Source organism: Centruroides sculpturatus, unplaced genomic scaffold (genome assembly GCF_000671375.1).
Source record: "Centruroides sculpturatus isolate CEXI.00-Female unplaced genomic scaffold, Cexi_2.0 scaffold113, whole genome shotgun sequence".
NCBI lineage: Eukaryota > Metazoa > Arthropoda > Arachnida > Scorpiones > Buthidae > Centruroides > Centruroides sculpturatus.
The window spans coordinates 366,775-379,682 of record NW_019385770.1 but is presented as its reverse complement, the minus strand read 5'-3'; the positions used below and the strand labels follow the sequence as shown (position 1 = coordinate 379,682).

General features: G+C 35.5%; 1 protein-coding gene across 5 annotated transcripts in view; it reads left to right on the top strand.

The window, feature by feature from the left end:
- Nucleotides 1-12,908, top strand: part of LOC111641969 (1-acyl-sn-glycerol-3-phosphate acyltransferase epsilon-like) — a 56,234-nt gene that overhangs the window by 36,338 nt on the left and 6,988 nt on the right. For all 5 annotated transcript variants that reach the window (XM_023388230.1, XM_023388229.1, XM_023388231.1 and 2 more), the window contains one exon: nucleotides 6,215-6,330. In XM_023388230.1, the coding sequence (XP_023243998.1) occupies nucleotides 6,215-6,330 (116 nt within the window). The remainder of the gene's footprint in view (nucleotides 1-6,214; nucleotides 6,331-12,908) is intronic.

Sequence of the window (12,908 nt, the reverse complement as noted above, 5' to 3'; positions counted from 1 at the left end):
ATGTTGGTAACGAGGACTCCTTTTCAGACTGTGTATTCTTCAAAGAATTAAGATCGCATTGTAAAATATCTCTATATGACAGAGCAGTAGTCCCTTGAGAACCTTCCACCCCTAAAAGTGGAGGTTTTTCTAAGTCACAAATAGTCTGTTTCACTTCCTGAATAGCCTCTAAATTTTTGTCACTCTGAGCAACAAGCAGCTGTTTGACATCCTCATTCGTTGGCAACAAGTCAAATTTCTGAAGCAGGAAATCTGATATGGAACTTTTCCTAATTACCTCTTTGGTGCTCTTCACTAAGGTAATAAATTTATCTGTAATAAATCTAATATGTTCCTCAGTACCCAATCGTCCTTTTGGGTTATTACGGAAATATCTCTTTAAATCCTCAATGGCTTCCTCATATTTCTCCAGAAATTCTTCAATAGCCATCACTGAGTATAACAACTTCTAAAATGAATAATTTCCAAAAAAATAAAATGAAGAAAGAACATACGACTTCCGGTAAAAATTCTGGAATCTTCTATGGTAAACGTCATTGACCGTTACTATGGCGACAGTTGTTGTAGAAGAATGTTGAAAATTTTAAAAGTATTCAGTTTTCAAAAACTAATAACTTTGCGAAAAATTGTCGTACGTTGAAAAACTTAACAGATTTTTAATCCATACGGAAAATTCTATCCAGAAATATATAACACTTAGAGCTTAAAGTAAAAATTTCAGCAAAAACTCAATTCGAATACAGAGCAAAATTTTCCTGCATCCATTGACTAAGCCATTTAGCGCCCTCTACCTGGTGGCGTCTGTAGGCATTTGTGCCCTCATCTTCATGAGAGAACTATTGTCATCAAAACAGGAAATATTACTTTTTGAGAATGAGTATAATAGGGGCTGTCCACAGGCTGAGCCCTGTGGACCACTTCTATGGTGCGTTCTTTTCAATGGTTTTTTGACCCAGGACTTCAGGCAGGACAAAATCATTGCTTATGCGGATGATGCACTCGTGCTTTTGACGGGTAACTCTAGAGCAGAACTTGAAAGGAAAGGAAAGCAGGCTACATCAAAAATAAGTGAATGGGGAGGGAAAAATGACGAATTGTCTGGAACAAGCCAGGTGCTCAAAACTTGTACAAGAGAGTACCAACAATTTGGATGGGGTTGGGAAGTATAGAAATATAGAAAAACATTAAATATTTAGGGATTATGCTTGACTTTAAGCTGCTTTGGACCACACATATTGAGAACATTTGTAAGAAAATAGTTATCTTTCTCTAAGATTGCTAAAAGCAACTGGGGGTTCTCTCATGTTATGGACTCAATTTATAACATGATATTTATTCTAATAATTACCTACTCCTGCCCGGTTTGGGAAGAAGCCACTCACAAAATACATAATAAAAAGAAACTAATATCAGCCCAAAGGAAAGCACTACTAATTCTCACTGAAGGTTACAGAATGACTCCTACTAACAGGCTCCAGATAATTGCTAGAAAAGCCCCCATGAATCTCAAAATCAGATACCACACATTAAAATGGGAACTGAAACACGATAATGTCATTACCATCGGGGATGAGAGACTTAAAAAAGACAATTTCAAATGGAAGATCCCTTATGCATTTATCCAGAACCCAAGTAAAAGAAAATATTTTTACTCTGAATCATTGACAGACAATCATATAGACATATACACACTATACCTAAAATTGGCAATAACATTGGTGCAAGTTATGTAATATATCATAAATATACGGAAATTGAGAGTAAACTTCTCAAATTAGTCGATACATGCAGTGTTACACAAGCAGAATTGCTGGCGATTGCCACTGCAGTGGAAGACTATTGCTAAATACACACATCATAATGTTAACATCTATTTTGACAGCTATTTACATAATTCAAAACACTGATACTCACCCGATTACAAATAATGTTAATACTATGCTACAAAATTCAAATGGTGCCTTCTCCCTTAATTGGCTGAGAGGACACCAGGGAAATATTGGCAACAAAAAAACCAACAAAGCCATCAACCAAGAAAACACCATAATATACAGCAAATTACCACCTGTGACAGGATTCAATGCTATAAAAAACTATATTTTAAAAGAATGGCAAATGTTTTGGGACAACTTTCATAATGAAACAACTTACTCATACTTACCAAACATTAAAAGTAGCTACAAGATGAATTGGCTTGAAATTTATCACAATACGACCCAATTTATGATGATCCATGTCTGCTTTCAAAGTTACTTATACAGGTTCAAAATTACTGATAGTGATCTATTTGTGACAAAACCAATGGAAGCCATCACTACCTGTTTGACTGCCCTATAGTCAAAAAAGAAAGGAAGGGCTTTTAGGCTAATTTTAAGCTACAAACATATAAATTGGCCATGTAATAAAAGTCTTCTACAAAACAAAGAAATCTACAGGTCCTTCAAAACTCTTATAGACTTATATTTCAAATGGACTATAGTGCAAAAATTATACTGAACATTGTTGGTTTTCTGGGAAGCTACCCAGCCCTTTGTGTTAAATCCCATGCATTGTGAGTAGTGAAAAGATCCACTCTCGCTCATACCATTCATTTACTATTAAGCACATTTAATATCTCTTTTGTACAATGATGACTATATGTAGTCTGCCACCCAGTTGTGCTAAGCTGTACTGGATATATACCAATAAATGTCACTTGTACCTGATTAATAAAAAAACAAGTGGAGGAGATGTGCAATCATCCTTTTTGTGCATACCTACCTCCTTCCACTCAATTGGCTGTTTACCTGCATGATCGGAGGTTGAAACAAAAACCACTTATGTATTAAATACTTTATAAATTTTTAATTTAATATCAGTTTGCAAATTTGAAATATTTAAATTATTAAATTACATTTATTTAAAGTTAGTTTTATATTTCAGCATGGATGCATTTTTGTAAAGAGAGGAAAATTTGATGGATCTAAAATGAATTCTGCTTTAAATTATTTACGAGATGATAAAATACCTGTAAGTTGTAATGATTTTCATATAAACAGTTGTGTATATATTATTTTCAGTATAATTATATTTAAAAAGAAAATGAAGAATCAGGAAACAAAACTATTTGCTTTTGAATGTCAAAAGTTATTTCAAAATGTGTTGACCTCACTTTAGATTATATTCAGCTTAAGTCAAAAGTAAAACAACAAAATAGAATGTTTGGAGAATAGGACATTTATAAAAGTACCAAATAGAATATTTTTAAATATATATACTGTATTTAGCTGAATTTTGAATACAAGAATTTTAAAATATCATATTTATTCAAATGTAAGATGTACTTTTTTAGGTTTTAGTACTTATGGAAATAATCTGTGATTTGTTGTAATACATCATAATTTGTAACCTCTAGTGCTATGTTTCTGCCACTAATTCCTGCATCATTTTAACGATTTTATTACACCAATATTTGTGACATTAAATATTTAAAAGGTCAACATAGCTGAATCTTGTTAGCCTATTAAAGTAACATTGTAAGTATTTGGATGAAAATCCCAGAAAAGCTTGTATAGCACTTCTTTCAAGAAATATTTCATTTCCAATTTCCAATGCTTTAAATGGCACTAGATGACTATATGATTCTGTATGGTAAGATGTAAACATCAAATTCAGTGTTGATACATAGGAGCTTAACATGGAAAGTGAAGATTTTTTTGACTTTGATATCATGGAAGACAGTGATTTGTAACTTACTTTGCTGTACAATAAATATTGAACAAATTTATGTCAATGGAATCAGTTATGTTGAAATAAATTTTGTCTAAAATTGTCTTATTAAAAAATATTTATGGGTGAGCATGTATAAATTAATATGTACTGTACCTTATATTTGCATAAACATGATAAAATAAAATTTAACATTGACATATGTTAATAAATTAATAAAAGATGTACTGAATAATGTAGTAGTGATGATGATAACATGGATGTGATAAAAACAGCAGTTAAATTAAATAAAAATAATAATTGAAGGTAAAGTATTCTATTTACTGATTTTTAAAAATGTCCTATTCTGTAAATATTTTATTTTGTTATTTTGTAGTTAATTTACACTGAGGATAATCTAAAGTGAGGTCAGAAATAGTTTGAAATAAATAACATTTGAGATTCATACATAATCAGTTTTAGTTTTCATTCTTTGNAATTTATTTGTAATTAAGCATATAAAAAAAAAAATAAAATTTAAATTTTTATGTTGATTCCATATTTAAAATTTGTTGTAAACCTATTTGAATATTCTGAAGAAATAGAACAAAAGTACATTAATGTATAGGTAGACCTGAAGATGAAAAAGCAGTACAAAAACATTTTGTTTATTCATTAAATAATTGTGCTAGAAAGTGAAAAAGTAGTTTTTGTGATATTCTTGAGTTATTTTTCAGCTTGAATTCCTTTTCTGGAATGTTACATGATAAATATGTTTGAACATTTTAGATTAGAAAAATAACTGCCCATGTGTAGTAAAAGGAAAATCAGTCACTATACCCATTTCAGACCTTGATAGAAGCAATAGACATTAGAAATATGTTTCACATGATGATATAACAGATGACAATATTTATTAAATGAATGAAGAAAAGAAATCATAAATGCCCTTTATTGAGGAAAAAAATATATATATAGCTGCCATAGAAACACAGTATTACAAATCTGGCTATCTATTAAAGACTATAAGACAGCCTTTAATAGATAGCCAGATTTGTAATACTGTGTCACTGCAACTAATGCTCTCTCTCCTCTGCAACCCTTTTTAATTTATCAGAATCTTTTGAAGCATTGACCTATTTTAGATATTTTTTTCTTGGTATTGGTTTTTCTTTCTTTCCGAGAATTTTGCTTGAAGTTTTTAGGAAATTATTGTGCCTAATAACATGATCTGTAAATTTAATTTTTCTTATCCCTATTTACTGTATTAACTTCCTTTGTTCTGCCACTTCCTTCAGAAATGTTTTATTTGTTCTCTGTTCAGTCCAGCTTGTTTTGTTTACTATTATCTATATCCATATTTCTGCTGCCTACAGATGGGTTCACTTTTGCTTTCTTAATATCTAGCATTCACTTCTGTACAACAAATTTTTCCCAAGAATTGTTTCAATAAATGTTTTCTTTGCTTCTGTACTTAAGTGTTTTAACATTAACAGATTTCTTTTGTTTCCAAAAGTTTATTTCACAAACCTTATCCTTTTCTTGTCCTCCTTTATACATCTGTTATCTTCTGTGATTTCAGTCACTAAATAAGTAAAATTTCTTACTTCAAGATTGATGGAAAGTAGGTGGAGCAACCACTTGCTGTCCATCAATCTTGATGTTAGCTTTTGTCTTCCTGGTATTCTTTACCATCATCATCACCTTTGTTTTCTTAATGTTTATCTTTAAGCTCCACTGATGTAAGTTTTTATGCAGTATACTAAGCATATGATTTATTTCTCTTTTTGAATGATTCATTATCACTATATCATCAGCAAACCTAATGCAGTGTATCTTTTTCCCATTTATTATTATACTTTTTGTCTTACTTTTTTTATTATTTGTATAATGTTCTCAATGTACATATTAAACAGGTCATGAGAAAGTGGACAACCTTATCTTATTACAAATAAGAAAAATTTATTTTCTGTTTTTGTTATTGGATTTTCTAGAAATCAGTGGATTTTGTGTTTGGATGCTTGGATTCGGGCAAATAGAAATTTAATTAATGTATAATTTATTATTAATATACTTGCATCGAGTGTTTATAATAGTAATGTTAGAAAATGAAGATTTGAATAATGGAAATATCAAATGCGCAATCCATTGCTGTAGATAATTCGCGGTGGTTCGTTTTAGGTGGAAAAAAACGAACCACCTAGAAATCAGATTTCATTGATATGAATATAAATTTTTTTTATACTGTTTTTATTTAATAAGGTTTCATACTTTTTCTATTGTGAAATCAAATTCTACTTTTTTCTAAATTATGATGAATCTAAACTATTACTATATTTAGAAATAAAGTCTATTATTGTTATTGTGAACTATACAGAATTTTGCAGATATATGCTCTTATGAGTAGATTTAAAAGTAATTTAAATATTTTTAAATAATTAAATTTTACAAAAACATTTTAAATGTTAATAAAATAACATAAATAACTTCAAATAATTAGTTATTAGTTTTATTATTTATATAACAGTGGATTGGATAGTAGTCCATATGCTAGCAGAAAGACAAGGCAGTCTCGGTCATGTTAGATATGTAATGAAAGACTCCTTACAAGCCATTCCATTATATGGATTTTATTTTTATCAAGTAAGTCATATTAATTATGAAAAATTATACAAACATAATGTTAGAAAACTGAAATTTATACTAATAAATTTAGAACTTCTTTGCATTTAATATTTATTTGTTTATTCTAAATAATCAAAAATCATTAATGAGAGAGCATTTAAGAATTGGAATGAAGAAATGCAAAAGATATCAGAATGAAAAACCATCTGCTATAACAAATGTCCATTAATATTAATAAAAGCTAAGTAAATCATACATAAATGGTACTTAAATAGTATATAAAATTGTATATTGGAAAAAATGAATTTGATGCCATTCTAAAAAACTTTCTAAACCCCTCAAAAAATAGGTCATTGGTCCAACAATACACCTTTTTTGGTTCCAAAACATGGTAGCCATAGCCTTCCTGTTGTTGAATGTTTGTTTGAACTTTTTTAGTTTGTTTGGCGAGTTTGAGTGCATCTATTGTCATGACTGTTGTTTTATTTCAGGAGTGACATGTTGAATCCAAGTCTCATCTTTAGTTGCAATTGATGTCAAAAAATCATCACCTTTAGCCTCATAACAGATGAGGAATGTCAGTGCTGCTTCCATTCAGCAACTTTTGTGGTCATCAGACATCTTTGGAAACCATTGAGCGGAGTTTTTTTGTAACATAGGTGATCTGTTACGATTCTGTAAACAGGTGATTTTGAAACTTCAGGAAATTCCACACACAACTCACAATCTCTGTTTTTTTCAAACCACTTGGTCAACTCATTGAGCAATGTCTTCTGTTGCAACAGACTTTCGTCCTTGTCTCCCTTCATCATGAACATTGGTTCAGCCTTCTTTAAGTTTCCTATACCATTCATGCACAACATCATCACTCAAAGTTTTCACCATATGCCCAGCTTATTCTCCAATAAATTTCTGCAGCACTATTCCTTTCTGCTTGAAGAAACCAGATTACACTATACAATTTGCACTTGACAGGAGGGTCAATCATAGCAGCCATGTTGACATGCCTGCAACTAAACTCACAATGGTGTAATGATGTTGGAAGTGGCAGTGGCTATAGTGGAGGAGATGCCTGAAACAGGAAGGGACAAACCTTGAGTCTGGTGCCTTAGACCACTCGGCCATCCTGACAGACAAAGATATTGCACTGCCCGGGCAGACTGGGAAAGATGGAGAACATACATTATAGATAAAATTGACATAACTTTCTCACACTCAAGGGAAGAGGCTAAGAAAAGGATTGAATGAAATCTCAAAATTATTAAAGATGCATGTGAGATCGCTATACCGAAACACAGAGCCAAGAATAAACCGGTTCCTTGGTGCAACAATACTCTGCCTGAACTGCAGCTCAGAAATAACATCCTCACAAAAAAGTATCAAAAACTACATCTATAAACAACAATATTTACAGCTACAAAAATAATACAAAAAGCACATAAAAGATTCTAAATTGAAATCCTGGAGAAAATACTGCACTAAAGCTAGCAAACACTCTTGCCATGACCAGCATGGAAACTACAGAAGGACATACAAATTGTCTGCAAACTATCATCAAAGCTATATTTCAAAAAATATATGTAGAAGACAATGAAAACAAAGATCTTGACATTCATAGTGTAACCAGAGAAAAGATAAATGTAGATATTAACACCCCTGACACACCCCCTTTCACACGCGAAGATTTTTGGCAAAGTAATCACTAACCTGAATAACAGAAAGACCCCTTGACAGAATTACCCCAGAGATCATCAAACAAATCTGGAAAATAAACCCGACACTTCTTCTTCACCTCTTCGACACTTGCTTACATTTCAGCATCTTCTCCAGGGAATGGAAGCGAACCAAGTTGGTACTTGTCCCTAAAGTAAATAAACCTGGAGATTACAGACTGATTTCCCTGTTACCTGCACTAGGGAAAGTAATGGAAAAACTGCTTACAAACATATTCTCTTGGCACCTTGAGTCAAATAACCTACTGAGTGACAATCAGTATGGTTTTAGAAAGCAAAGGTCAACTGTTCATGCTATCACAGTGGCAGTTGACAACATCAAAGGACTATTTGACAGAAATAAATATGCTTTGGGGACTTAGTATAGACATCCAGAATGTATTTGACAGTGCGTGGTGGCCATTGATCCTTTATAGACTCAGGCAAGTACAATGCCTCACAAACATCTATCTACTGATGAAAGAATAACTTTGCAGGCCATGGTCGTCAGGCACTATAGTCTTTGGTCAAAGTGGTTGGATCTTGATCGATATATGTCTGACCTCGTGAGTCGCCAGAAGAAAAAGTGAGATTTCTTCGGTGTCGCTGATGTCACCATTACGTGAGACCCTCTGGTGGTGTCTGTAGGCATTTGCACCCTCAGTACTCCCTTACAAGTGCTAACAATACCTCACATTGAAATGTACTTGTCATCCAGAGTGGGTTGAGACCAGTGGTTTGGTTACCTCTGAGCTTGTGTTTGTGGGGGTTTCTTTTTTCATGTTAGTTGTGATGCATGTTGTAGGGACAGTGATGAAAGCTGGTTTCAGCCAGTCGATGGTGACAGTTGTTTCTTTGCCATTAATGGTTACCCTGAATGTCTTGCTGGAGCGTTGAAGTACTCTGAATGGTCCATCATATGGAGACTGCAGAGGTCTACATGTGGCGTTGTGGCATACAAAGATGTGCGAGCAGGTCTGCAGATCTCAGAATACAAATGTTTGGTGCGTGCCATGACTATGCAGTGAAACAGGATGTAATCGTCGCATTCTGCACCGGAGATCAGAGACAAAATCAGACATTTCTATCGTACTGTCATTGGCGGTTACAAAAAAATTTTCCAGGCAAGCGCAGTATTTGTCCATAAACTAATGTGACTGTGGTTGCGTCAATATCGTCTTTGTAAGTGGTCCGGATTCCCGAGAGTACAATGGGCAGGTCCTCCACCCAGCGATCAGAAGAGTGACACTTGATTGCTGCCTTGAGTTGCTGGTGGAATCACTCAATTATTCCTTTGGCAGCTGAATGAATGGCGGTGGTGTGGATCCTCAATGTCCCTGTCAGCACTATCAGTGTTTTAAAATGGGTGGGACTCAAATTGTTGTCCCTGGTCGGTCGTCAATCGTTGTGGAATGCCAAAATGAGCAATCCAGCTTTAAAAAAAGTTTTTGCTATGGCAGCAGCTGTAATCTCTGATATGGGGAATGCTTCCAGCCAATGTGAGAAACAGTCGATTGCCATGAGGCAATATCTAAAACCATTGGATAGCAGAAGCAATCCAACAATGTTGATATGGACATGGTCAAATCGCTGATTTGGCAGAGTGAATGATCCAGTCAGTGATATGGTGTGCCGAATGATTTTGTCTTTCTGGCATGTTTTGTACAGTTTTGTACAAACTTCTAGCAGTCATGCTCAATGTCAGGTCACACATAGGATTCTTAATGAGATGACACATGGCTCTCACCCCTGGGTGTGACAAACAGTGTAGTGAGGCAATCGCCTGATGTCAGAAGTTTTTGGTGACAAGGACAGATGTTGAGTGTAGATGTATCGCAGTAAAGCAGTGCCATAGTGTTTGGGATGGTAATCCGTTTTAGCTGTAGGCCTGTGTTTGAACAAAAGAGTTGCCTGAGTTTATTGTAAGATTCTTGAGCAGAGGCGAGTGCCAGGAAGTTGATCACCTGCATGATAGACTCTATATTAGACAAGACATCTGCTGGAATGTTACTGGCTCCCTCAACATGACGGATGTCCATGGTGAACTGTGCTGTAAAATCTAAGTAGCCAAACTGTCAGGGTGATGCTCTCTCGAGTTTTTGCTTCAGGGTGAAAGTTAGTGGTTTATGGTCGGTGAATAGGGTAAATTGCCTTCCTTCCAGCAGGTATTTGAACTTCTTGATAGCAGTATAAGCAGCATACAATTCACAGTCTTACGTGGACCATTTTTTTCGTGATTCTGAAAGTTTGACTGAAGAATGCTAATGGCTGCCAGTGTCCGTCAATCATCTGTCATAAGGATGCTCCCACAGCAGTGGATGACTCATCTACCATTAAGGATAGAAGTGCATTTCGTGATGGGTGGGTCACTAGTGCAGCACTAGCAACGGCAATTTTTACATTGTGGAAGGCACTGTCGGCATCAGGGGTCCACTCGAGTTGGTCTTTTGGATTCAGGTTGCCCTGGAGGAGTTTGTTAAGTTCTATGGTGATATGGGCTGCATTGCATACAAAACAGAAATAAAAATTAACCAATCCCAAAAATCGGTGTAAATCACAGATGGTAGTTGGCTTTGGAAACTCAATAATCATCTTGACTTTTTGCAGTAGTGGACAAATTTCTTTTGGATTGACTAGATACCCGATAAATTGCACTTTGTGTTTGCCAAATATGCACTCTGATGTGTTGATTACAACTCTATAGTTGTGAAGTCTGGTAAACAATTTGATTAAGTGCTGTAGATGTTCGGCTTCATCTTGGGACGCTGCGAGTATGTCATTGATGAATTCGTAGAAAAAATTGAGATCACGGGTAACTTCGTCTATGAAGCATTGAAATGTTTGCATGGCATTGCACAAACCAAAAAACATAAAGTTGAACTTGTATAGTCCAAACGGTGTGATGATGGCCACCTTAGGGATACTCTCCAGGGCTATAGGAATATGGCGAAAAGCACAGACTAGGTCGACGGTTGAGAAATACTGACAACTGTGGAGAGTAGATGTGAAATCCTCTTTGTGAGGAACAGGATAATGGTCAGGAACAGTTTGTGCGTTAAGTAGATGGCAGTCACTGCAGGATCGCCACTGGTTGTCCTTCTTCCGAACGAGGTGTAATGGTGATGACCAGCTGCTGTTGGATGGTTGGCAGATTCCCCAAGAAAGCATGAATTCAAATTCGTGCTTAGCCAGTATGTACTGTACTTATCCAGTGCAAGTCGCCGGGGTTTGCAGTGTACTGGCTGTCCAGGCATTGTGATGATGTGATGGACCATGGAATGTCAGATGGGTGCTATGATTGGAGATGGACATGTTATTTCAGAAAACTCGCTCAGTAATTGGTGGTATGGCAAATCACTAGCAATAGTCTGGACATATGTAGTGACGCTGCGAATATGTCCATGGCTTACCAGTTTCATGGTTGAGTCGATGAGACATTTGTTGCGAAGATCTGGAAGAAGTCCATAATGTGATAAAAAGTCAGCTCCTATTAACAATTGTGTAACATCGGCAACAATGAATCGCCATGTGAAATTCTGTCAAAGAGAAAAATCAGGTGTGATTTTTGTGTGACCGTATGTTTTGATTGCTGTTCCATTCACTGCAATGAGTTGGTAGTCTTCTAAACAGAGTCTTGGAAGATGTGAAGCTGGATAAATGGAGACGTCGGCATCTGTGTCGATCAGGAATGCCACTTTGGACATATGGTCAGTGACGAATAGGCAATGGATTTTTAAAATCAGTCACCATCTCTACTGACTCCTGTTTTCGTTTCCCAGCGAACAAGGTGGTCGGCATCGTTGGGAATTTGTGCTAAATTTTGTATGGTACCAGCAGATACGTTAGGAGGGGCAGTAGGTGGAGAACATCAACTGAGTCTGCCTTGGTTAGGGAACAGCCATATTGTCGTGACATCTCAGAGATTTGTGTTGAGAGCTCAGTGATTTGCGCTTCAAGTGAAGTGATCTTGGGGTCGTTTCTGGCAGGGTTTGTAGATATGGCAGAGATGTTCGGTGTCAGAGGGTATAGTTCACTAAGATTGTCAGCAATCTTAGCGAGGGATTTAAGCTTTCCCTTGGATGTGGTCAGTATCTTCTGTATATCTGCAAGAAGATGGGATAACGAAATACTTTTGAGTAAGTCCTTCATAACTGTATGACCCGCAAGCATTCTCAAGCATCAAAGTAACTACGATGATGTGCAGTTGCCAAGCTCTTCGGTACATAGGAGCTTTTCGAGATGTTGAGCTTTGGACTGGAACATATAGTGGATCAATGCCCGTTTTATCACTTCATACTTGTCAATGTTTGGAGGTTCGACTAATATGTCCTGGGTGTCAGTAGCAATGCACTCTGATAAACTCACAATGCGTGGCTATATTTAGTTTTGTCATGAGATACCTTAATGAAGATAAATTGACTCTCTAGCTGGGCAAACCATAGAATCAGGATTTTGGTCCAAAATGACTGAGACTTGACTGTCACGTGGTTGACAATGGGTTTGCTCATTTTTGTCACATACCTGGTCAAATGTTGCTAATATCTCAGGCAAAATTTCTGAATTTTGATAAGAATTAAATGTTCGAAAGTTTCAAACATTTCGGCTCACTAGGCTATAGTCATCAGGCACTATAGTCTTAGTCTGGTCAAAGCAGTTGGATCTCGATCAATATACATCTGACCTTGTGAGTCGCCAGAGGCAAAAGTGAGATTTCAGTGTTGCTGACATCACCACTACGTGACACCTGGTGGCATCTTCATTCATTCATTATTCATTCATTAGTTTAATTGTACATTTAAAACAAGGTACAAAGTCCTGCCCTGCAGTGAGCATTACAGGAACATATCCATTAAATAGTTCCACCGAGTTACAGTATGCACTAAT